The sequence below is a fragment of the Ornithodoros turicata genome, unplaced genomic scaffold (genome assembly GCF_037126465.1).
Source record: "Ornithodoros turicata isolate Travis unplaced genomic scaffold, ASM3712646v1 ctg00000843.1, whole genome shotgun sequence".
Taxonomy (NCBI): Eukaryota; Metazoa; Arthropoda; class Arachnida; order Ixodida; family Argasidae; genus Ornithodoros; species Ornithodoros turicata.
The window spans coordinates 1,288,873-1,314,641 of NW_026999404.1; the positions used below are offsets into that span (position 1 = coordinate 1,288,873).

Here is a 25,769-nt window from a genome sequence, read left to right on the forward strand (position 1 = left end):
TTATCCATTTGTAATATAACATAACTGCTGGTCATAAAGATGGGGCCCGGGATTTTGTGCACAAAATCTTTAACTTGGACTACCGTCATTCAGCAGAACTAGGTTCGCGGTATTGAGCCTTTCGGTGAGATGATTCACTCTGACGCGGTCCGTTAGGTATCCCCATTGTGTACGTTTGGCGTTGAAATCATCATCAATTATTATGGTACCGGGCAGATCCCGAGAAAGCTGGTTAAGGTGGAGATTGGAAATCTGGATTGTTGCTATCTGTATATGGACACTATTACACTGAATGAAGGAAAAACGGGTAGGAACACTTTATTACAATTAAGAAGAACAAGGCTTTCGTGCAGACTCTGCACGAAAGCCTTGTTCATCTTAATTGTAATAAAGTGTTCCTACCCGTTTTTCCTTCACTCAGTGTAATCACAGTTAATTGGACTTTGGCGTTGCTTTTCACTTTTTATTGTATTGTTATGGACACTATTGTTATTTCACGAGCTTCCTTTTCAATTTTATAGGCTACAAGTTCTATGTTTGTGGTGCTGAGATGTGACAGGTCGACTGCGGCTTGTCTCAATCTTCTGTGTCGTGGCGGATCCAGACCCTGGGTAGTGGGGGGAGGGGAGAGAGGGCAATCCAATGTACAAATTTTTTATATCCCACTTATAAGCTTTTTGGCTTCCTCCTGATTGTGTTTTGTCTGTGGAAGTTGTAATAAAGCATCGTTTTTCGTTAAAAAAAATGATGTTTGGGGGCCATCGCTCCCCCCCCCCCCCCCACCCCACCCCACGCCACACACACCTCCGTGGATCGGCCACTGCATACCCAAGAGCGTCCATCTTGTTGCATTTTTTGGGCACAGTAAGCGACATATGGTGAGAAGCGGAAGTTGCTATCATGCTTTCGGATGTAATTAGAGCGTCGTACTGCTCTTTGGTGACTTGTGCGAGCAGGGAGGTCTACAGTTCTTTTTGTGCAGTTTTCTCAGTGAGGCTTCAACCACCTTCCACTCCCGAACGGAAACCTCTGCCACTCTTGTACAGCTGTTCGATTTCCGATAAGTTTCGATCGATCCAAAACTGGCAACTTAAACTCGGCAATGTCACTTTTACTTTTCGACATGCTGCCGTGAACATATGCAAGACGCAACAGAGCAGAGCTGGTAATGAATGCCCAATGACCCGAGTCCTCAAGCTGCCAAAAGCGGGAACAAAGCATGGAATATGAGTCACAAGCTGACAACAACAGCGCGCACAAACTCAGGAGAGCGTCCTGTCTCCCAAAACTGCCGAAAGCCATGGTGCGCCTAGGGGTACGGGTCGGATGTTTTAGAGCAGTCTCATCTAGGATTCCAATTACCAATCCAGTCCAAGGGCACAATGCAAAATGGCGGTTTCAAAGTTGCCACTGCAGTTCGAAAATAGTGGCGTTGGTACATCTTCGCGGGGGGTTTTGGTCCAGAAAAACAGTCTCACAATGTATTAATCCCATGTAGCAGAAGTCACCGTTCCGTGTGAGAGCCTGAAGTATCGAACAAGTCCGCATAATCGGCATCCGAAATATCGGTTGGCTACTGTATTATGAGGTGTTGGTTGCTGTCAGCTGACACATTGAAGCAGATGCAAATGTCACGTAATGTCAGTGTAAATATTGTCACGAAGGCACTTGTTCCCATATAGCAATCAGAATTCTTCCTGCCAGGGCAGTAAGACATGCTAAATTTTTCTTTTATTGGAAACAAAGGAGACACCTTCAACATCGTTGGAGTGAGAATTCGATACCAACAGACAGGATTAGCTGTACTGTGTATGCTGTAGTACTGCTTGCGACACGGTTGTCTGAGATCAGCACCGATTGTGAGAACGACACAGCACGAGAGAGCACGAGAGTGAAACAGCGATGAACTGTTGAAACAATGAGGGAAGCAACGGTGTGGGATAGTTGGTACATACTGACACAAAAAACTGGGCAGAGCCAGGACGTGGGCCAAACTGAACGATGTGTTAATGACAGACTCCGGGAACATGCCAGGTCACTCACTACACACACGGGGAGCAACCTAGCCATTCATTGCCGTGATTGCGGATGTCGTCCCCTGCTTGAAGACACACGTGTGTTAGGACGATATCGGAATAACAGGACCAGCGAAATATTCGGAGCTATTAAAATTCATAGTAGAGGTGATAACAGTGTGATCATGCCTCCTATTATCCTCCTTTCCCACGAGATCCGGTATGTCAACCACTAACTTGTTCCACAGTGCTTCCTTTGTCTACTCACGTCCTGTCTCTGCGCTGTTTTTATTTTTATTTTTTTTGTGACAAACCATGAGGGGAACGTGGTGGAGAGTCTTCGCTTGTGCAATATCATCGTAACCGCACTTTGCAACTGTGCACGGGAAATGTAGGTATACTCCATGCGAACAAGAGCGAATGAAGCAAGGGGCACTCGAAAAGCCCCATTCGAAGCCGTCTTTCACCAGCTGTTGGTACCAGAGGCTTGGCCGAGAGGATAAAAGTATCAGCTCATTGGTGATACCTTCAAGGTCGTGCTGGTGTCCGAATCCTACCACCGTCTGCATTGTCTCGTTTTTTCCTCCGGGAAAGACATTCTAAACTTGGGTCGGTACGGTTTCCCTTGAAGACGAACCAGGACGCATACTGAGCCCTCGTATCCCACTCCTGCCTGCTGTCCCCCTCTGTAGCCATAGCCACAGTTGCTTCGCGGCGCAAACACGCGGAATGAAAAACAGCTGTTTGCCATGGATTTGCCCGCGAAAAAATTCACACCCACATCTTTCTTCGAGTAATATCCGTACAATGGTCCGTACAGTTCCGAACAGGTTCGTCTCCTCCTGGTGGTGGTGATGTTGAAAGGGCTTGTCGTTGTCGGCCTCACGTATGTGGGCAACGTCACGACTGACGCCCTGGGGAAATGTGCGTCCTGGGACGACTTCTAGGGGAACTGTGCCGACATATGTCTGAAAGCGTCTGAGGAAAACCCAGGGAAAACCCCAGACAGCACAGCCGGCACAGGGATTCGAACCCGGGTACCTCCCAGTCTCGACGTGACATGGCTAGCACGCTAACCACTGAGCCACGGGAGCTGTTTAAAACGGTTTAAAACGGTTCATAAATTCAGTGAAAGAAATCTGCGAGCCTATCGGGCTATACGCGCTTCAGGACGAAGAATTCGCGGTGCTCCCATGAACCCTAATTCGGACCCGCACGAAGCTCACCCGCATCTGCACAGGACGACAGAAAGTTTTCGTCCACCCTTCGGACGTTGGTAAGCACATCCTTTACGCTACATATTGTAGTCAATCAGTTATCGTTATCAATTCGGCTCGGGACAAGTATCTGCCGTTGTAGCCAGCAAGACAGCGTCATGATTTATACGCATCTAGGGGCTGCTGACTAGGATGTTGCCTATACGGGCCAAGACAAATACTGCAGACCATTTTAAGAGCACACTGTCGATTCACAGGTGTGCAGGGTTAGTTCACGCCAAATTGTGTTGGCGCACTATTCGGAGCTATAGCCGAGAGGGACTGGAGGGAGTGGGAACTGGGCCGTTGGAGTGGGCTGGACCGTTGCTATTCAGTGGCCCGTTCACGCGCAAATACAAATCTTTCGACAGACAGCGCCGAGAATTACTTCGTTTGTCCACGTTCAGATCTCATCACTCGCACTTTCATAGTTGAGAACACAATACACATATAGATAATGATACCGAATCATTTATTGCTTCATAGTTTCAAGTGTTCATAATTACGTGTTCATTGTTTATGTATACTGTTCTTGGCTCGTTTCTTCAAACTCCTTTTCAATTTGAGCGGGAGTAGACTTGCTGGGGAGTAGAGCGTCAGACATTGCTGTCTCCCGCAGCTTGTTAAGGAGGATGGGGTTCTGTCGGAATGGGGATATTGGAATGATATTGAGAGTGAGGTCCTTCTCGCCAAGATAGATGACCTGAAGGATGTTTTGGATGGTGCCACTGTCGAGCCGTATTCCGTCCACCTGCGTCACGACATCCCCCGGAAACAACAGCTTGTTGTTAGTGGGCGCTGTGTCCACGCGCTGAGAAAGAAAGGAACAAATACGGCGGCGATCACAATAGGTTAGTAAATCGACGACACATCGTATACAGTATGAGTTGCCTACATAAAAACAGATAGAGTGTCAATAAATTAGGAAAACATCGTGACATGGTGAATAGGCCTCTACCCGAGAAACGTCTGCCACGTGCTGTCCCGTTGCAAGCAGCTCTGTTGCAACTATGCCGCGCTTGTCACGTAACAAGCTGTACTAACAGCTGTCTCTACGTGCGAACCACACGATACCAAGCATCAAGTCTGAAGAGGACACAGCGTGCATACCGAAAGGACGTAGACTTTGACAGTCTTCTTGTCTCGCTCGTCCCAGGTGCTGGCGTCGATGATCCCCAGACCGTACGGGTTGCTCCCTCCGCAGGTGTAACTACCCCCGCCCTGCAGAACGACGCTGTCCCTGGGCACTGTGCGTAGGATGGATAGCATGTCCTGTCTAGTGGTCAACATGCGGTACACGCTCGATGCCATCACAGAAACTACCATCTGGTCCGTGGTGTTGTGGATCATGTCGCGCACTTTCTCCAAAGACAACTCTGCCACTGAGGTACCGTTCACAAACATGATCACGTCCAGAGGAAGCAGCTGCGCTCTGTCCGCGGGACCGTTTCGCGTCACCGTCTGAAAGGTGTCCAAAATATTTGTTCTGAAGCCAAGATTCACCTACACCGAATATGTGAAAGGCCAACGTATACGAAGCCGTCTCAGTTTGACTCAGTCGATGTTTAGGTTGGCCTTTTGTTGATGTGGTCTTTCGAAAGGGAGGTGTACAGGTACGTCTCCCATATGCGTTGGCCAAATACGTAAGGAAGGGTTAGCAGTACATTTCTCTGAGTTAACTGAAACTGAGTTCTGAGAAACTGAATATTCAGTTTCTCAATCGCCTTCTGGCAATCACCGACAACTGCATGACCGACTATTACCTCGACGTAGATGAAGTCGGTGCTGTCTTCTCCCGTTATGACGCGCAGAGTGAAGCCATAGCCCCAGTACCTGAATAGTTTCTTCTTCCGGTAGATGATGATATCAATCTTTTCGGCTAGTGACCTTCGGCTGACCCTGTCGTCCACACCTGAGAAGCATGTATCTTTAAAATGACGCACAGCACACGCATTATGAACGTCATGTTTCATTGGTCTGTCCCCGACGCGAAAGACCTGCAGGCGGCATTAGCTAATCTGGAGAGTCAGGAGCCTCAGCTGTGCCCCGGTGGCAATATATGTACTGTGAGAAAGGCTCCATAACAGATCATAATCGAAAGTTCGGTGCACACATATGCCCGAGGCAATTTGAAATGAGTGTCCAATAATTAGTCGAGATAGGAATCGAGCGCTGCATCTACTGTTCAGTGGTAACACAGCCCCTCAGTTCCCCCTTAAGAGTTCCAAAGAGACCATGAGACCTCATTGCGCATGCCCTGTGCGCAGTGACTTTTTTTGCCCCCAAGCACTCGGGTGAGTGCTACAGACCCACAGTGATTATGCATTTTACATCTGGCGACCTACCACTAGCCTTGACGGAGTGACCTGGTTTGTGAAAATTGTAGTCGACTCCGGAGGATTTTTCACCGCTCATCTCCATGAATATCTTTGTGGCATTGACTTGAGTCCCGCTCACCTTCACCTGAAAGCAAGACCACTCTCTGAAAGAAGAGAAAGTAAAACAAGTCAAGATGGGTACTATACCATGGTCATGAGTTTCTTGAAAGATGGAGAAACAAAGCAAAGCAGCGGCTTCTGACTCTCGCCACTGATGTCGGTCATTTCTTCGATCTGCTGATGCTCACGTCTGTCATCAGAGTCGGGATTTATTGACAGATCGCGATCAGCGTCTTCCTTGATCAGTTCCTGGATGGACGGAATGTCACACAATTCCTTCTTCTGGTACAACTGATTCCAGTCGAAGCCGTCGAAGAACTGATGCGTCTTGAGGTCGTCGTAGTTCTTGGATCCCAGGCGCTGAACAGGATTCTTCTTCAGCATCCTGTAGGCCATATCCTTGGCAGGTGTGGTAGCCGAGTGCGGGTGCTCGTCGCGACGCGGCCACTTGAGCGGAGAAGAAACGATCTTGTCACGAAGGGTTTGCTTAGTCTTCCCTCGGAATGGGACGCGGCCGGTCATCATTTTATACATCACGATCCCGGAAGACCACCAGTCTACAGCACGCCCTGAAAGGACGAACAGTGTAGCTGTAACAAAAGGATTGTACGCTAGTCCGGGAACTGGTTTAATGGACGTACGTAAAGGAGCACGTACGCGCAGGTTTGCATGTACAGGTGCCTTCTTCCAACACCCCCCTCACTCCGTAGTAAAGTAACCCTTGATGACACCCACGTATCCTATACTTGGTGGCAGAGGCTTGGTTAAGGCGTCTGCAGTCATTTCGTCTAGTCAAGTCTATATGCGGGAGCACCATGATAAATAAATGAAAATAAACAAACACGATTTGGACCCAACGACACCGTTGGTTGTCCTCATCTAAGCCTGGACATTGTCGGTCCAAAATATGCCAGCATTTGCCGCAACCGCAGAATTTCCCGAGACCCGCGCGCTGGCCAGAAATGTACTCCGCCTCTACCCAAGAACCACATATCTCCGCTCCTGTAACTGTACCCCTGATAGAAGTGTGTGATTCTTACTGTATATACAGGCAACTGTGTGCTTTCAAGTTCAGCGTCCCAAAATGGTATTAGCACTACGTGGCGTGAGTTGGGACGTCACCGAGCGACATCCAAACCTGTGTCTCGTCATCTAATGCCTGCGTGCAGCCGGCCACTGCACGCCATTGGGCATGGACCTACACCAGAATCCTCGCATGTACTAGCGTGGAAAGTTGGGGTAGTCTATATTCTGACATGGTGGCATAACAGCAGCAAGACAAAACAAGGACAGTAAGGACAGCATAGAGGCCGACCGCTGACTCTCGCAATAAATCCACCACCACGTCACCATGTCCATGCACCATGTCCATGCATGGTTGTCATTTGGATGAGAGCATCTGGTGTAGGCATACCCATATCAGCTGTCTACAGTCATGGATATCCTTATGAGACACACGCATATCAGAAAATACGAGAAATATCAGAAATATCAGAAAACAAAAAAGCTTGAGGCAAGTTGACTCTCCCCACTGCACTCACTACGGTGCTAAGATCTAGAGCACATTCTTCATTGCCCACACTACCAACCTTCCCGAACCGTACTCTCCGGATCCCTTAACGAGCTAGACTCACAAAATTGCTTGGTCCCTGGCCACATACAGCCCACCAACGCTCTGCCCTCAAAGCTCTCTTCACCTTTCTGAATACCATAGGACTTCGATCCTTATTGTGAAGGGGCTCATTATTTCATTCCCCGCATCACCAGCAATGGGGTAGAGTATCGCCCCTGTCGATGAAACTTCCCATTAATCTAAAGTTGTTGTTGTTGTTCAGAAAATATTATCAAACCACTAGAGGTGTTGGGGGCATAAAGGGACGCTGACTATGCGCATGCTACAGGGTTGACGCGAACGGACAATGCTTACCGTAAGGTCTTCGCTTGAGTATTTCCGGAGCCATGTAGGGGATCGTTCCTGCAGATTCACCGTCGTTGAACTCGAATGGGGTTCGTCTGAAGTAGCCCCGCAATGGCCTCTTTGAAACTGCCAAGGGTGCACATGACGGTAATGATAAATATCGCACTTCCCACAAAACAAATTGTTTGCTCAATCAGTTGAGAGTACTCTTTTCGCTGACAGAAAGAGAGGGGTCGTCATTTTATTTATTTATTTTTATTTATTTATTTATTTTCAACAATACTGCAGGCCTTAAAGGGCACATGCAGGAGTGAATACAAGAGGTTGAAGGTTGGCAACATCGAACTACATCATAACACAGTATATAAGCTCTGCAATTCAACTTTTAAAATGTAGCACTGATTGCTGTCGAGAAGGCATCAGAGGCGAACGCGCAAGGCGTTCAGTCCTCAATACTCCGGGGAAAGAAAGGGTATATCTATTAGTGCGGGCAAAGATAAGTGTTAATGAATGTTGATATGGGAATGTCTTGTTGTCCTCGAGGTCAATGGACAAATATAACTGGATGGAACTAATGCCTAATCTCCCGAAATAGAGAGACCACATAAACATAAGCCAAGCAAGTTTACGTCGGTGCTTCAGTACTGGAAGTCCAGACCTACGCAAGAGATCAGTTACCGAGACTCCTCTCTCATATCGGTTATATATAAATCTAAGCGCTAGTTTCTGTACCTTTTCAAGTTTCTCCACATCCTTTTTCACATAGGGACCCCATACAATATTAGCATAGTCTAGGGATGGAAGAATAATTAATAGCTTTAAATCCATAGTTGTATGCTTCAGACGAAGTTTTTGGCGAGCTATCGAAGTTATATTGTCTATGTGTCTAGACCACTTTAAGTCACTGGTAATTGTGACCCCTAGATATTTGTAGTGATTTACTTTAGCAAGGACAGTTCCATCAATTGCGTATGCGAACTCCAAGGGATACTTTTTACTCGTAACGGTCATGGAGACAGTTTTGTCAATGTTAATCATCATGTCCGACGTGTCACACCATGATTTCACCATAGATAATGCATGGTTCAACCGTTATTGATCACTACTGGAATCAATTGCAGTGTATAGGACACAATCGTCCGCAAACATGCGCGCAGCGATACTTCTGAACCTAGGAAGTCTGCCAGATCATAGATATAAATCAAGAACAACAATGGGCCCAAAACTGACCCTTGTGGGACCCCTGAAGTCACATCCAAAATTTCGGATCGGTTCTTTTCAATTTCTACATATTGTCTACGACGAGACAAGTAGGCCTCAATCCAGCGTAAGAGGTTTACTGGGATACCAAGACGCTGTAACTTTAGCAGAAGCTTACCATGAGACACCTTATCAAAAGCTTTTGCATAATCTAGATATATCACGTCAACCTGTCCCGCTTTGTCTAGAATCTTTGCGAAATCATGAACAGTAATTACTAATTGATTAACTGTAGACAAGCCCGGTCGAAAACCGTGCTGACATGGCGTAAGGATATTATTTGCCTCAAGAAAACTTCGGGTTTCGGGACACTACATATGTTCTATAAGTTTACAGGGGATGCAGGTCAGCGATATAGGACGGTAGTTGCTCACAAGCGACCGGTCACCCTTTTTAAAAACTGGAACAACACGCGAAGTCCTCCACTCATCAGGAATGTTACAACCGGACATAGATACTCTGAAGATTTCAGTTAAAAATTTTGCCACGCACTCTGCGTACCTTCTCAAAAACGAATGTACAACTAAAGGAATCCTGAACCTATTATATCACGAAATTGTATCATTTTTTACTTGAAGAAAGCTGATGATAAATTCCATAAAAATGTCTTACAGTGCGCGTTGCATATCTTAGTGGTGTCGAAGTCGATGACCTTCACACGTCCGCCAGGCATAATGAGCATGCTGGAACATACGTCAATGTTGTAGCAAACACAATCGCACATTCGGAATTGTTTGCGAAAGGGCGCTCAGCTCTACGCTCGTTGGTGTCAGGAAACAAGGTAGCAAAGCAACATAGCAAGATGGGCACTGTGTACGTGTATAGGTTTACACTGTCAATTCCAGTATTCCAATTCGTTCCATGAGTATCTGTTTCTCTGCGTGCAGCCATAGAAGCCACTTAATCTGCAAGTTTGAATTTCAAACACGTCTAGTGTCATTTACTTGTTTCTTTAATGGCTTTCTTTTTCCTGCATTACAATTCACTGGCTTGCACTGTGGCATTGAGGAGTGCTCAGTCACCCTCCCAGGTGTATATCGCTCGCTGAGTGACCCCTGGTTTGCCAATTCGGAACGATGCGCAGCTACCCAGGGCCGACGAGCCGCAAACACGGCGAAACACGTGTCCTCTGGTGCTGCCGCATCGTTCCATGAGTATCTGTTTCTCTGCGTGCAGCCATAGAAGCCATGTTAATCTGTAAGTTTGAATTTCAAACACGTCTAGTATCATTTATTTGTTTCTTTAATGTATAAGGGGGAAAATAGCAGGAGCTCTTTGGCTGCACGTATAGCATATGTTTGTAAGTCAAACGTCGCCATGCCAGTACTGGACAGCTGTTTCGGCCTTATTGATCCTCATCAGCAGTACGCAGGCAGGCAACGTTTGAGCGGATTGCGTCAGAAGGACTCGTAACACGTGATACGTGACCTTATTCCTGACCTTCTCTGACCTTCTGACGCCTTCTGCCTGCGTACTGCTGATGAGGCCAAAGAAGGCCGAAACAGCTGTCCAGTACTGTCCAGTATATATATAATGCTGTCTCACTTTGAAACCTTGATATCCCGATGCAGAAATCCTCGCAGGTGCAAATGCTCCAGGGCCAGGATGAGCTGGGCCATTATTATCTGGACGGCGTCGATTTCCAGGAACTGGTCCTTGGTTACCACACGCATAAGGTCCACGCCAGGAATGTATTCCATGATGGTAACATAGGCCTCCTGCCAGTTATAGGACAGGTTTTAAACAGATGCGTAGCTCGAATTCCGCATACCTTCACGCAAAAACAGCAGTAGTACTTGACCAGAAATGGGTTCCTGATAACAGACGCCACCACCTTGTCCATGGCAGCCTGCTTAAACTTGCTGAATCGATCCGTAGCCACCAGTTTCACGGTAGAGTTGAAATTACCAGGCTTGAACCTCGCCAAGTACACCGCACTGCGAGGATGCATAAACAGTAAGCATAAAGTAGCGAACCAAGAGCTCGAACTCAAAACTGACCCGAAGCCACCAGCTCCCAACAACTTGAGGCTCTCGAAGTCTCCCATCTTCGGAATAAACGATGAAAACGGGGGCTGTTCGGGAAATGATATCTGCAACATGTCGACTTATTATGTTACAGGCCTTCGATAACAACACTAGACTGGGTAAGTTCTTTACGCCTATCTCACCCTTTCCAGTTTGTTCACTATAGCATCACCGATCCCTAGCCAGTCTGTGATAGGTACTTCAGCAATCTTCTCCAGGGTCGCGGCCAGTTCACCGATGATGATAATCAGCTTTCGGATAATGTGGCCCAGGGCTTTCGCGTTATCCGGGTTCTTTTTCGTACACTACACGTACCACACTTACGTATGAACAGATGAAGCCAACGACGTGAAGCAGCTAGCGCTTCTAAACTGGTTCTCGATAAGAGTTCCTTACTGCAATAGTGGTTTGCTTACCATCATGTGCAGGGCATGAAGGTTCTCGATCATGTCTCGTACATCCTGATAATCGATGACCTGCTTGTTGAGCCTGAGCAGGCACTCCTGGGCGTGAAGCACTACTTCCTCCTGGCAGAAGTGAGCCAGGGGATCGCGCTGCAAGGAGGTGTTGCTCTCGCGCTTTATGAAGAACTCTAGCAGCACTGTAGCAGTCTTGGGAACCTACGTGGTAGACATCCATTTGGGCGAAAATTTAGCAGGTGTTAGCATATGTGAATTCACCGGGTAGTTTCAAGCGTCTAAAGGCTAACCTACGTACAGAGCTACATACCTTTGGGAACATGCTGACCAACATCTTGGCCGACGTCTTCCGTTTCTCCACCACTGAAATTAGCGAAGATACGCCAAAAATATCAGCAAATTACGAAGAATCAATCGTTCTCGACGCAATGTATGGAGACCTACATCATCCTCACGTGCTTTGTCTTTTCCTGTCATCCTGCCTTCACTCTTGTGGTCAGGGCTGGACATTGTGGCCGAGAAGAAGACAGCAGCAACACAGCTGGGCTGTCGGAGTTACACTGCACGGGAACGCGGACTAGTTCGTTCTTCTTCTTCTTCTTCCACAACTAGGAACAGTGGCCACCAGTGGTTCGTTCTTTAGGAATGTACCGGCACGCGAACAATAACTGTTGCACGCGGTAAGAGGCGCAGGCACACGTGACCTGTGCGACGATGTCTAATTTGAATCTCCTCGTGCCAAGAAGTACTCCTGTTGACAGTCTTGAACAAAATTTTTGCCTAACAGAAGATACTACTTGTAAATTACTTATTCCATGTAGTTCTAAGATATGCCGATTCAAAATAATGCGATGACAGCTAACGGCAACTCAAAACTAGGCAGCAAGGAGTTGATGTGGAATATCACAGGACTGTTGCAGCAACGTGAACTCTACGTTTCGAACCCTATTGAAGAGTCATGAAGGCGAGGCTATCCCCTTCCACTTGTTCCGCGTCACGTCGTCGTGCCTTTGTAATATAACACAACTGTAGTATATAACAGTATCAAGACATTTCTTTAATAATAATTCGGGGTTTACCGTTTACGTCGCGAAACAACTGAGATCATGAGCGACGCCACAGCGGTTGGTCTGTGGATTGCTTTTGCCCACGTGAGGGTTCTTTAACGTGCGATGAAAGCTCATCACACGGCACCCCGTATTTAACGTCCCTCGCGGAAGACAGCGTGCCTAAACAACTTGTACCCCGCCACCAAGTTGCTGGCATCCTCGGCCGGGTTCGAGCCTGCGACCTCGGGATCAGAAGGCGAACACGCTACAAACTGAGCCACCGAGGCCGGTATCAAGACATTTGTTGACTGTGGCGTAGACCTTCTACCACCCTCGAACAATGTCTTGCACGCTTTCAAGGCTTGTGCGTGCACAAGAAGGCTCCGTGCCTCTCACAAGGGCCTCGCGTTTCGTCCCAAAGTTTTTCACAGTTTGCATCATTTCTGAACTGGCAGTACAGGTTGACAGGCAGCATTACGTTTCCTTCCAAGGCATCTATCAGGATTCAGGACGTCAATGGTGCTTAAATCCTATTCAGTTGAGCATTCTCCACTTTTCGGAGGCTTTGCTTCGTTTCGTTTCCGTACTTGCTCGTTTGCTTTGATTCAGTTTACGGATCGGAATCCATAATGGAAGTCCCGAGGCTAGCAAGTAACTGGGACGGACGCAAATAAGCAGTCGAGTTCTGTCTATACGACTCCTAAATTGTCTTTAAGAACTCGTATGGGTACTATGGAACGATGTTCATATTTTTGGCTGTTTGCTTCCGATCGATTTGTGATACAACTTTCTTCTCAAACATTTGTTACATAAGACGTCCGCGTCGGAAATGTCAGTAAAGGTACATATATTCGTGTCGACGTTATTCCAGCGCCACGCATATTGTACTGGAGTACAAAAACGGTGATCCCGAATGAAAAGATAAAATAAGTCATTTTTCAAAAAATCAAACAATGTCCTTCCCCTCTGTTAACTTAGGTACCAACCATCAAAGGTGCTGAGTACATGCAGGATGTTGCTGATGACCAGAAATGACCCATAAATCGGGTTGCCACCAGGCCGGTATTATACCGACAGGGCCGGTTATTTGCTCGGTCTGCCGGTTGCCGGTAGGAAGGTGATACCGGCAGCCTTTTGCCGGTGTTTGTGGCTCAACACCTTTCATAGGGGTTTTTACGGGGTTTTCAACATTCCACTACAGCTTGAATAAATCTGGAGCACAGACCAAACTCCGTAGTCACCATCGTTTTCTTAGTTATTCATTATTATTATCACTGTTGTCTTGAGCAAGTACGCTCGTTCTTTCTCTCTCTCTCTCTGTATACTATCCACCCCTCACCCACTTTCCCTTTCCCGCGAACATTCCTCCTTTCTCTCTACTCCACCTCCTCTCCCTCTGCCGGTATTTTGCACTCCGAAAGGTGCCAACCCTACCCATAAACACGAACGAACTCGTAGTTTACCATGACCAAAGAAGCCTAAACTTGGACTATATATTATACAAAACAGGGGACAAAGACTGCATCCGCGTTGTCCGCCATGCTTTGTCGTTATGGATTCTTCAAGATCACGTGCCATTGGACTTACACCCATTCCTCATGAGTCTCAAACTGCACGCGCATGAAAGTCCTTTTAAACGAAGGACATTCGTTTGTGGGTGACGTAGCCTGCCTTTTGCAGAGTCACCCATAAAATGAGGATAAAAGCCTTAGCTATTTTATAAAACGAACACTGTTAGCAAGCAGTAGTGAATTTGTCCCGACATGTTTGGGCAGCATGCACTGTGACACTGCTGAGTAGACGTGCATTGGTATGACAGAATACCCTTAGAGATAGCCCTTTTCACATACACTGCACACCAGCAAGCTTGTCTCATTCTATTCTGTGCCTTTAATAAATAGGTGAGAGGTCATTCAAGAACATAATGCTTGTGCTCGAAGTACAGATGAACGTCCCATATGTCTTCTTTGTGGTCGACGTCGAACGGGAGATAGTATACGTGCCGTCCACAGCGGGAATGTTCTTCCTGGCAGTCCGTCGGCTGAAGCTCTGTGTCTAGGCAAAGTCTGATTTCCGCCAGGAGTGGCTCTGAGTATTCCTACATAGCACAGAGACAGTGCATATCATTCACAGCAGTATACAAAGGACATATCCATCAGGGCATATGAGCGATATGTTCCAAAAGCGCATGGCATACTCGGAAGTGATTCACCCCAAGTGAATTCCTTCGTTAGCAGTGGAATTTTTCACTACTTCAGCTCCTCAACGTCGCAAGACGAACACAAGCAATATTGAAAAGTGAGAGTTCAGCGAACTGACATAGGTAGGCTGAAGCTGGACCCTCAGGTTGGGTAATGGATACATTTCGCACAGAGATTAGAAGAACAGTCTCTGTTCGAGACATCGACCCCCCGACCTAAGACTTTTGCCTGAACATACAACTAATAGAAATATATTTTACCCTGCCTTCGTTGCAAACGAAGTTCACGGCACCTCTGAGATCGTCTGTTAATGCTTGCTCAATGTCTTCAACCTGCAATAACACCAGTGCATACCTATATTGCTAATATCCACCTTCGAAGCGGGCACGCAAGAGTGTATAGGCGTGGACCTTACCGCGTATGTCCGATCGACTGTGGGATAGATGTCACTGTCTTCGAGATACCTGAGTGAAAAAAGAAAAATGTAAGTACAAGATCTCACGCGAATGTGTTGCGTTTATTTATTTATCGTGAAATTATGTAGCAGAGTGGACAGCTTACCAAGTAAGTACTTGCACTGTGCCATTTTGTGGATTAGCTGCACTGTGTGCACATCAACGGATCATTACGGAAGCGCGAACAGAAGCAGTGGAATGCTTTCCCGGCCGCTTTCAGTTCTTTAACCAGGTCAGGGCGCTTGTACGTTAGCGCTACTGACATTACTTGTTACACAGATTGTACATACGATGATTCGTTATACAACATGTCAGTTCAACGAGTAAAACTTATATCATACCATATAAGACACATTTATTGCCACTTGCACCCACACGATGTGGCAAAAGCGCCAAAGCGGTTGACTGTTCCTTTTGCATCTCTTGGGTAAACGGAACCAAAATGGGGCCCTCTACTGTGTGTATGCAATATCCCCTTCTTCTAAGCAATTTGTCTTTGAACACAAACCAGGAAGCAAAGGACACGTGGTATACGAGAGCAGGCGATAGAACAAGACGTCGTACTCTTCCTTGTCCACGTCTTCTGGCTCCTGGTAGGTTTTCGCTGTACTCCTTCCAACAGGTCCACATTCCCGGGTTAGTTGTCAACCATATCGGATCTGGATCTCCTCACCTTGCCGCATTCATACAACTCCCGAACGATTTGTGCTGTAGTTAGCGGTGCTCTACCCTCTTGAGCTTATCCCACGTCGGCGAGCTTAAATCATTCCTATTGGTCTGCGAAAGCTCATGACATATAAGACTCACCTGGTAATATTGTGTCGGAAGTAAAAGTTGAGCGTGGTGTTGAAATACTGAGAGATACCGGAGAGTGCGGGAATGCCTGTGGCGCAGGTGCCGTGTTTTAGCCACTCGTGTTTCCTAAAGAACAATTATCGAAGATACGATAATGATATGAAGGTAAGAGCAAACGACCACCTCTTGATTGGACAAAGCTTTAGGAAAAGTAACGTGTGTACCGCCCAATGGACCACTAGACCAGATGAAACTTACCAGAACCAATTCGAATCCTTCGAAGTGTACGACGGCCAGTACCGTTCAAGCTCGCTGTAGATCGGCTACAATGCATGCGGGTAAACGGAGTTAGAATTCTCACAGAATAACGTGTTGAATAACTGGAGGGTTTTCCAACAAGGACGTACCTGGAGAGCGGTCTCGTTGTACGGCAAAGTATGGTTGCAGAACTCTGGAGAACCGTGGTTATTCGAGGGCCTACAACGCAACGTGGCATTACTTAACTATACACTCGACAAGGTTTACCCACAACAACAATAAAACAGTACTTGTTCAAGGCCTACTTCTACGAAACAAATAAATGCTAATAAATAGATACTTGGAGGAATACGCTCCTCAAATGCTTATCGTCCTATACACTTATGCTGTTCATAATTGTCGCAGAAAAGGCGTACGCTCCCCGTTTTCAACCAATCAGGGCAGATAACGATATCATTCGAGATGGTGGTTGGCTAGGAGCGTGCTATGCGGTGAAGTTCATTTTTAAGAGTGTACATGTCTTCCCAGCACGAACATTCCCGTTCAGTTTCATTGTTGTACATCTTGGTTGTGCGTCGTGGTTTCTAGTCGATACGAAATAATATAAGCGCAGTCTTGCTAGAGGACATCCAGGGGACAAGGGACAAGGAAGGACATCGGGACAAGAAAAACATGAACTCAAAAATGAAAAGAAAAACAAAGAATAGAAGGAAGCTGGACGACACTGGGACATTTTGCTGCCTTTTCTTTTTTTTTCTTGGCACTTTTCTTTTTGTTGTCACCGTCCGCAGCTTTTCCCACCATGAAGTTTTCTTTTCTAACTCCTCAAGAGGTAAGAGAGGAGGAGTTGATGTCACTAAAACGAATGACGTCACGTATAGGGGATAAGATAAGAACTGGACCGTTGCAACATTCTATGTACAATAAAGTTTCACTTCGAAATTCGCATTTCAAGAGTAAGGTATGCGAGTAAGAACAGGGAGTGAACTTGAAGGAAGAGCTCTACTCACCACATTCCGTGTATGGTCCAGAAGTTCCTTTCGTGTTGCCTGATGCACTAGAAAAAATTTTACGAATACACGCATTTACTGCAACTATTGTTCCTGCCATTACTACTATTGTTGCTACTATTGTTCGTATCTCACTTTCTTGAATATGTACAGCTCCCGTCAACCTTAATAATAACACTGGAAAAAATTCGTTCGCGTTGCCGAGCGCGATACCAGCCACCCTGCGGGCACTATAGGGGAATGTTAAGTGAACAAAATCCTTGCGTTAAACTAACAGAATAATTCTGTTCAATTAAGATTTCCTCATGGCCCCAATAATAATTTTGCTGTAATCACGCTAGGGAACGAGACCATATTTTTTCCAGTGTTAATATTAAGATTGACGGGAGCTGTACGTGCAGGTTGGCAGTTACGCATGTGCACGTCTTCGTTACAATGGAAATCCGTCTCGAATCTCACTGTGAGTAAAGGCTGTTTTTTTTTTTTTTAATCAACTTTTCCTCATAAAAATGCAAGAATTAGGTCTAAATGATTACAAGAAGGACTAATGTTCTCAGCTGGACTCTCGCTCCCTCTTTCTATCAAAACTGCTTAGTTCATGACCAAATCCAGCCCTCCAATGCTCTGCCCTCGAAAGTATTTTTGTACCTTTTTGGACAGCATATGACTGCTATCGTTATTGTGAAGGGGCTCATTATTTCATTCCCCACGTCACCACAGTAATGGGATAGAGCATGGTCCCTGGCGATGAAACTCCCCATTCCTAATCTCAAAATAAAGTTGTTACTGTTCTCGAATCAGCGAATTGTCCATTTCCACCTTAAAGGCCAAGTAAATTCAAGGCAACATTGCGTGAGAAAAATTTCGTAAAGTAATAAAAACATATACAACTACATATCGCATTAATATGGACGTTATATTTTTATTGTGGTATTTCAAGCCAACGTTTTCGAAACTAGAAAAAAAAAAAAGGAGGTTGCATATGTACCCGATCATTGTAGAATTCTCCTTGACAGGATCCTGCGCTCCACTGTTGGCTGAACATCAGGTAAGTGACCTCTCCTTCTTGCGCTGAAGCTTCTCTGCTGCACGTCCCGCAAATACACTGCTTCAGTTCATCCTTAACTTCTACATTGAGCAACGTATGCAGACAACACAATACTAATACAAAGTACGCATACGGTAGAGACGTGCGGAACCGCCTGCGGCCAGCCGCGCGCATGCATGCCGCCCCAGCTATGCCGCCTCCGCCCGCGACTCTCCACACCGAGATCTCGTCCAACGCGAGAGCTCCTAAGACCGCATCTGACAAGATGACGAACGACAGCGATGTCGAGTTATTGACTGTAGTGAAAGCTCCCGTTCTCATATCTGGAAGTGTCCATGCAAGTTTCCTTTTTTAAGGTTGCCGTGTGTATATTTGCAGATATATGTACTTGTAAATATAACTTGCACTCCGTGTCTGCTCGTGTGTGATTTTCGTTCAAATGTCCCTTGGAGGCCGGAATCATTTGTTACAGGGCAATACTATTCCAAGGAGGGGTCTACCATTCTATGTGAACGAGAACAGCAAGTTGGGCTAGTTGGTACGGCTTGGGACAAAAGTTTACGGAACACCGGGGTGTCACATTTCTTCATGGGAGCGACACCATTCCAGAAAGCAGGAGCGGGCACACATACTGACAGATGGATAGAATAGCCAGTCACCTGTTTCTTATTCGATTTCTCTCTTATGTATAGCAGGAGGCTGCTCCAATAAAGAAATACGGCAGTACCGTGTTCCGTAAACTTTTGTCCCAAGCTGTACGTACTAAACAACACGGTAGCCCGCCAAACAGTATATACGAGGAACAGGAACGACGAGAAGGGGACAAGCGCACATTCTGTGTGTCATACCATACATACCGTACGAGATACCATATGTGGCATTTGCCAGATGGATGTCGGCACAGTTCCCACTGAAGTTGGCCCAGGCGATTCACGCTAACCTCCTTCCCGCTGTCTTTCTTTATCTGTCCACGTCTATACGCCGCTTATAGTCACGGTTGCTTCGCTACGCTAACATTTTTTTTTTAAAGGAAGGCCTAAACCATCAATTCCGCAAAGTGTTTCAATTTCACTTTATAGGACATTCTAGGGGCCGCGTGGCTCAGGACCTTACAGGACCTATAGGACCTACAGGGTCTATGTGTTATAGTATGGGTACCCATAAGATCCTATACATGAACCCATTTGAGGCCTGTAGGTCGGAGCACGTGGGAAAGTCTATGGGTACCTGAGGGGCCCATAGGAATCCACTGCTACCCACAGCACCCCATTGAAACCTATAGGAAATCTTTATGGGTATTTGGACCAGCTCATATGAGCTTTTGCGAAATCAACATTACAGGCGCACGAAACGCAGGCTTTGGGCTCACTCGCTGTGGCAATAGCGCTTTTGTTTTTCTTCTTCTGCTTGCGAACAATGGTGAGTTTTAGTATATCGTACGCAAAGGCGATAGCGTACGATATACTAAAGCTCACTAATGTTTAACTCTCTCGTTCCTGACACTATATCAATCAGTATCTTTTGCTTGCCTGCACTCACGAATTTTATTCCAATATCGGACCAGAAAGTAATTTTAATGCAACGCTTTATAATGTAGGCAGTAATGACATTTTATTTCCCTCATAAATTCGACGGATGAAAAACGTGAGTCCCGCTGCGACAGATGCCTTCCAGTGAATCCAGTCATGCTTCCAGTCAACGACGCCGACAGTGCTCTCCGTGCGGGAGGCCGGAAGAAAACAAGAACGTCACGCAACTTCCGTTGACCTCCTGATTGGCCGAGGATGTGCGGCATCCGCCAGAAATCGTGCCCTACGCGGTCGACGAAAAGCGGAAAGAGACTTTTCCCGAGAGTTTACCGCGCCGCGCTCGTGTTTCCGCGCACATTCTCCGCACGTGGCTACACGTCTTTTTCTTCAAGCTTTTTCTTCTTCCATATAATCTATTCAAAAGTACTAACTTACTCTTGCTTTAGGAAAGACGTATCGACTACTAATAGAGAGTGCTAGTAGGCCGTTCGTAACGTCATACGGTCGATCGGTCGGGCGCTGCGTAGTGGAGCGGTCGGAGTCAAGCAAGAAAACGCTTTCCGGAACCAGAGAAAGAAACCGCTACGGTACACGTGACGTCCTTTTCAAAAATTGGAAAGAGAGAGAGAGAGATAGGTAGAGTTCAGTGATTACATTGCCTCCGCAGACATTCTGTTTTCTCTGTTCTATATTTGACAAAAGATGGCACGACATCCGTAGCTGTTTCTTTCTCCGGTTCCGGAGACGCTCTCTGGACGGTTGCTTGCCACTCCACTACGCAGCCACCGGCTGATAGCCCGCTGCAGAGCGCGCGGTCCCCGAAATCTCTCTATTGGCAGCGTGCATCACTCAGAATCTTATCGGTTGATTGGTGCGGTACTTCGGAAACCCCGTTATCGAAGGTTCGGCCCATACCTTCTGATTATTCTCCTACAAACATTTCGTTCTTTGGACAATTTGTTTAACTATTCGAGATAAAGGAAGGCCTTATGAGGTAACGTATAAGGTCTCCTGTGCATGGTTGTTCCTCGTGTGTGTTGTTGCCTGTTTTGCTTAGACCCAGGCTTCAAGTATGATGGGGTGTGTAAGGTTCTGTATCCAAATACAGCCAGAGACACTAACGAGCAGGTGATGCTGATGGCAATACACGGGCTAATGATGTCAAGGGCAGCTAGAGGAAAGACCTGATTGCCGTGACGTGCTCATTAGAAGTCCCGCCAATTACAGCCGTGCTTTCAGCGGCAGTAACCATGGAAACGAGCCGCAAGCAGCCACACAAGCAGTCAGTCGCAGCCACAGACCCCTGTTTGAAATTCTCTGCGGCGATTGGCCCAGTGATCAGCGTGGCTCGCCATGTCGAGACTGGGAGGTACCCGGGTTCGAATCCCGATGCCGGCTGTGTTGTCTGGGGTTTGTCCTGGATTTTCTTCAGACATATGTCGGCACAGTTACCTTAGAAGTCTGCCCAGGACGTACATACGACGTACGAGAGCCTCGTGCATATTTTTAGGGGTTGGATTCTCGGCGATTGAGCATTTAGCAACAAGAAAGGGACAAGAAAATGTTGCAGGCTACACCACTATACGGGAAACGAACCAGCAAGCAACAATCGCAACGCGGATGTTCCTTGGCATACGAAGAGCAAACATGGGCGTTTAGGATTTTAGCCGACATGAAAAACATTATGCTTACCATGTTGTCAGCGAAGCTGCTACGCTCAGCAACAGCAACTGAAACGCACGGCGCCCCATATTCATTTCCCTTCACGCAAGTGCTCGCCTATGCGATGTTTCAAAAGCCGCTTGGAAACTCACGTGCAAATGTGTGGAGAGTCATGTGTTGTCTTATCATCCCACATAAGTCAGCTGATTCGTGCGTTATCTTTGAATACTGCGCGCAACCCCAAGCAGCACAATGTACTGAAACTCGAGTGCAATAGGGGTGGGCGGTATGTGTCTTATCAGTGTTCCTTAGTTTCACGCGTCTGTTCAAGGCCTTCCATCTACTCGTCCACCCCTATTGCACTCGACTTTCGGTACATTGTGCTGCTTGGGACGGAGTGATGTACACGCGGTATAGATAAGGCAAACAGGAAGACGCGATCGCGATGGCGTGTGTGTGATTGTCTTGTCTGGCGGTTCCTCCAGATTCCCTTTATCTCGGCAAGCATCTTCAGCAAGCTTCGGCACTTGACCGTATGTGAACTACGACAGAGTGTCTCGTCTGTGTTCGGGCAGCACACAGCCCGAACGCATTCATTGGCTGTTCGTTCTCTTTCAACGGATAGCTGGGTCCGTTCCGTGAAACGGCACGTCATATCCTTGCTCGTTTGTAATCCAGGATGCATCGTAACGGAACTACTGTGGGTGCGCACGTGGTTCAACGTGCTAATCTCTTAGCGTGATTGACTGCCAAGGTCACGTGCTCTCTGACGTCGCAGCGTATCAGGTGGAGCTGTCTATCTGTAGTATGCGCTCGACATCAAAAAGAACATAGGAGATTTATCGTAACTGAAAATTAAACTGACACATCTTATGTGTAAATCTGTCCCTATAGCTTTATCACATTAATTTAGAAGACGAAGTTGCAGAAGCTTGTTTGCTGTTCATGAGGATGGGGGAAGACCGTTTCACAACGACCTCATTCGAGTGAACCCGCTTTGGAAAATAATTATAAAACTGTGATTATGCGTCCGAAATTACGACGAATTCTGCAAAATAACCCTAATGACATTTTTAAACTCAAGTGTCTCATTCGATGTCACACTCTTCTCATTTGCGAAGTAACCTAGATAGCCTAGACCTCTGTTTATAACATTGTTTGGTGTCAACTGTTCTGCAAGCACAACACGGGCTTTTTGTTAATTTCACCCATCTCGACAGGCTAACTGAAAGGCGCGCTTTTTTAAGTGTCTTTTGCTTGTCTGACGCAATTCTAAGTTTTCATATCAAGCGTGACCATTACTGAACTAGCATTATGCTGGCCACTACAAGCGCTTTGTCCTGTCGTTCCTTTGGTATCTACGATGCTGCTCAACGCCACTAGAAAAGCGTTTTGAGTGTTCTTTCTGCTCTTACTTCAGCAGCGGTTCAAAAGAATTGAGGTAAGTCAAGAATGTTGGTGACAATGGTGGGTGGCGTCACCTAATGTGTCACTTCATGTCTATTGAACAAACGCGATCGAAGAAAGGACAAGTCGCAATTTCATACACTTTCGACACGTTAGCGGTTGGCATTTGCCTTACTGTAAACTCACTCAAGTTCGTGGTATATGCTGGTTTATTCTATTCACTATACAAGTTCCCAGGAAACTTCAGGTTTGTGTTGTGTTTGTCTGTTTGTATGTTCAGCCTGAGAACAATTACTGCCCATCACATACAAGCGATGCATGCGGTACAATTCACCATTCAATGAATAGTGAATGTAGTATGAATTGAGCTTGTGATGTCAGCAGACGCCTGCGTGTGAGCTGATACAAAAATAAGACGGCTTCTTGTATACTTCCTTGAGACACAAAGGGGAAGACAACATACGGGCTGAAGCAATTTCCTTCAGTGTTCGAAAAACTGATATCAGCATGTCTGGAAGTCGTCCATCATTGCTACTTCTCTCTGTACTGGCGATATGGTAAGTGACTGTATAGGCATAAATTATTGTAGACGGGATGTATTGTGGAAACTTTTTACGTATTACGCCCTCGGGATGCCCAACCGCAAACGGCTGGTTGAGGACATCAAAAAGGCGTGTTATCCACGCTGTCTCAGCATAATCCGAAAATGCTGGCACGCTGCCTCACAAGACTGTACGTATGCTGAACAGACATCTCGTTGCGTCGGTGAAAACTGCCAGTTGTATTATCTGCAATAGGGTATCCTACTTCATAAAGAAAATAACGTGTGATGTGTGGTTGGTGTTCAAGTTATTTTGTCCAACCTCTGTATATTTTGAACAGGCATCTCGTTGCGTCGAGATCTCCCTGCGATGGATCTCCTTCACACGTAGAATTCAGCGGCAGTGAACCTTCATGAGGGACCCAGTGTCGGTGAAAACCGCCAGCTGTATTATGTGCAGAAGGGTATCCTAATGATGAAAGATGGAAGTCACTGAAACGGTTAGCCAGCTGTAGGACTCGAACCCACATCTTCTGGATTACCGGTCCAGGGTTCTACCAATTGAGCTAAGCTAAGACACCCCCCCGGCGACTTCCAAGGACGCGTCATCGGAAGGGACAAACCAGCCCGGTTGAGGCTAAGCTCAGGCTGAGATCTCCCTGCAGAGGATCCCTTCACGCGTAGAATTCAGCGGCAACGAACCTATTGCAGCTGTAGCCCGTGAACGCACGAAGACAGTGTGACAGTCATACAGGGAGTATCACCTAGCGTGATACAAAAATTCTATAACTTGCAGCGTACTCGCCAGAGGATTGTGTGACTTTTGGCTATTACCTTCTGGAATCTTTTGCCGCCAGTTAAGAGTGCTTTTTAATTTTAAATTTTTAGTTGAGGGAAGTTTATTATTTTTTTCAACCAAACTTTGAAAATTGGCAAGCCAATTACCTCACTTTTTTGACAGAAATATGAAGTCCTCCACGGATAACCGCAGACTCAACAACAGCTATGCACAGTACAGCAACAGAAATAGTCGAAAAAAATTTGTGAAAGTGCTGCTTAGCCCCGCCTGCTTTATTGTCGAAAAAAAGGGCCCGCGCGAAATGTGGGGCTAGGACGAAGTGTCCCCACATTCATTTTTACTTTTTTTTGTGTGTGATAAGACGGTCGTCATCAAAGTCAAAGCGGGGAAAAGAAAGGTAAAACAAGAGGGAGGGACACTTCCTCCTCACGCCGCACCTTCCACGTGCGCTTTTTTGGGACGGTCAAGCAGGCGGAGCTAAAGCAGCACTTTCACTTTTTTTTTCCGGCTATTTCTGTTGCTATACTGTATTAATATTTGTTGGGCCTGTGGTTATCCGGGGAGGACTTCATATCTCTGCAAAAAGAAGTGAGGTTCACTTGACAATTTTCAAAGTTCGATTGAAAAAATAAATTTCCTTCAATTAAAAATTGTCCAAAGCCTTCCTCAATATAGCAAAACTTTCCGGAAGGTATTTGCCGGAAGTTCCACAATCCTCCGGCGAGTACGTCGCCAGTTAGAATTCTTTATCGCTAGGTGAAACGCCCTGTATAGTGTCATTAGAGAACTAATTCGAAGAGACATCCCGTAATCCGGGATATTACATTAAATCGACGGTTGGGTCTACCAATGGCAGACAGGTCTCTCGAGAAATATCCGAAGAGCGCTCAATAGGTCACGAATCGGATCAGTGCTCACCAACTGACTACAAGTACTGCACAAAATAGGCTCCGTGGATGACACAAATTGCAGTCACTGTCCTCAGCCCGCGACCATTCAGCACATTCTAAGGGACAGCTACCTGTGTGGTGGCGCGCGCTAGAAACACCTAGTAGACTGCAAGAATGGCCCTTCGAAAGATACTGCACATATAGTTCTCCGAGAGACACATGAGAGCACAAATTTAGCGCGTTTCCTTCGTGAAAGGAGGCTAGAGTGGAGACCTCCCAGGTCAAGTCTTTGGACCTCTTCTTGCTTTGACTATCTTAGACTTGGAGTGCCGGTCAAATGTGTGTCAATTATAATAGGCTCTTGCCCTCATCTACTTTGATCATCTCGTATCTCACTTTCCAGTTATGTAGGCGTGGCAGCAATTGTGAGGCCTCCTCGAAATTCTCTCTTACACCCGTCGTCTCCACCCTCATTGCAGCGTACAACCCTGCAGTAACAAAAGATCACAATGTCACTATAGATCACAATGTCAATTGCACGTGATAAAAGATCTAGTCATTACTTCGCCAAATCTGGCGCAAACCATGTGTTCACCTCATTCACCTCATCAGACGACAAGACTGCACTCCAGGGGGTGAACAAAAAAAAAACATAATTAAACTTATGTTACAACACATTAACATCAGGAGGTAGCAAAAACCTAGTAAGAACAAATGCCGTTGACCGCATGACTCTAGGTTGCAAAGTTTTTATTATAATTCAATGACACGTTTCTGGGACACCATGTAGGC

The 25,769-nt window shown here is 46.4% G+C and overlaps 2 protein-coding genes across 5 annotated transcripts; both read right to left on the bottom strand.

Annotated features, from left to right (window-relative positions):
* Nucleotides 1-3,759: 3,759 nt before the first annotated feature.
* LOC135375250 (microtubule-associated serine/threonine-protein kinase 2-like) lies at nt 3,760-12,289 on the bottom strand. 2 transcript variants are annotated; one of them, XM_064607984.1, is made up of 14 exons: nt 11,789-12,289; nt 11,644-11,696; nt 11,331-11,534; nt 11,058-11,219; nt 10,888-10,979; nt 10,659-10,824; nt 10,433-10,605; nt 9,500-9,570; nt 7,637-7,753; nt 5,797-6,278; nt 5,617-5,734; nt 5,035-5,183; nt 4,382-4,732; nt 3,760-4,082 (listed from the first exon to the last, which is right to left on the bottom strand). In XM_064607984.1, the coding sequence occupies exons 1-14, from the start codon at nt 11,841-11,843 to the stop codon at nt 3,789-3,791; spliced, it is 2,487 nt and encodes an 828-aa protein (XP_064464054.1). In that variant the 5' UTR covers nt 11,844-12,289; the 3' UTR covers nt 3,760-3,788. The 2 variants fall into 2 exon arrangements, with proteins under 2 accessions (XP_064464054.1, XP_064464055.1); XM_064607985.1 differs by having other exon boundaries at nt 11,778-12,288.
* A 1,960-nt stretch (nt 12,290-14,249) lies between these two features.
* Nucleotides 14,250-25,460, bottom strand: LOC135375256 (ribonuclease DdI-like). 3 transcript variants are annotated; one of them, XM_064607992.1, is made up of 9 exons: nt 25,374-25,460; nt 18,090-18,186; nt 17,102-17,148; nt 16,241-16,310; nt 16,092-16,156; nt 15,846-15,959; nt 14,999-15,047; nt 14,844-14,915; nt 14,250-14,480 (listed from the first exon to the last, which is right to left on the bottom strand). In XM_064607992.1, exons 2-9 carry the CDS (start codon nt 18,144-18,146, stop codon nt 14,292-14,294), a joined length of 663 nt encoding a protein of 220 aa, XP_064464062.1. In that variant the 5' UTR covers nt 18,147-18,186; nt 25,374-25,460; the 3' UTR covers nt 14,250-14,291. The 3 variants fall into 3 exon arrangements, with proteins under 3 accessions (XP_064464062.1, XP_064464061.1, XP_064464059.1); XM_064607991.1 differs by lacking the exon at nt 25,374-25,460 and adding an exon at nt 21,493-21,587; XM_064607989.1 differs by lacking the exon at nt 25,374-25,460 and adding an exon at nt 21,371-21,485.
* Between the last annotated feature and the right edge of the window lie 309 nt (nt 25,461-25,769).

Bases quoted from the DNA above. Each gene is read 5' to 3' on its own strand.
- LOC135375250 (XM_064607984.1), bottom strand. From the start codon at position 11,843: ATGTCCAGCCCTGACCACAAGAGTGAAGGCAGGATGACAGGAAAAGAC. The intron at 4,733-5,034 runs GTAATAGTCGGT...GACACCTTTCAG, and splicing joins CCGACTTCATCTACGTCGAG to ACGGTGACGCGAAACGGTCC. The intron at 4,083-4,381 runs GTATGCACGCTG...TTTCTTTCTCAG, and splicing joins TCAAAGTCTACGTCCTTTCG to CGCGTGGACACAGCGCCCAC.
- LOC135375256 (XM_064607989.1), bottom strand. From the start codon at position 21,435: ATGAATATGGGGCGCCGTGCGTTTCAGTTGCTGTTGCTGAGCGTAGCA. The intron at 15,960-16,091 runs GTAAGTTTCATC...ATTGTTCTTTAG, and splicing joins AAGGATTCGAATTGGTTCTG to GAAACACGAGTGGCTAAAAC. The intron at 14,481-14,843 runs GTAAAATATATT...TGTGCTATGTAG, and splicing joins TCGTTTGCAACGAAGGCAGG to GAATACTCAGAGCCACTCCT.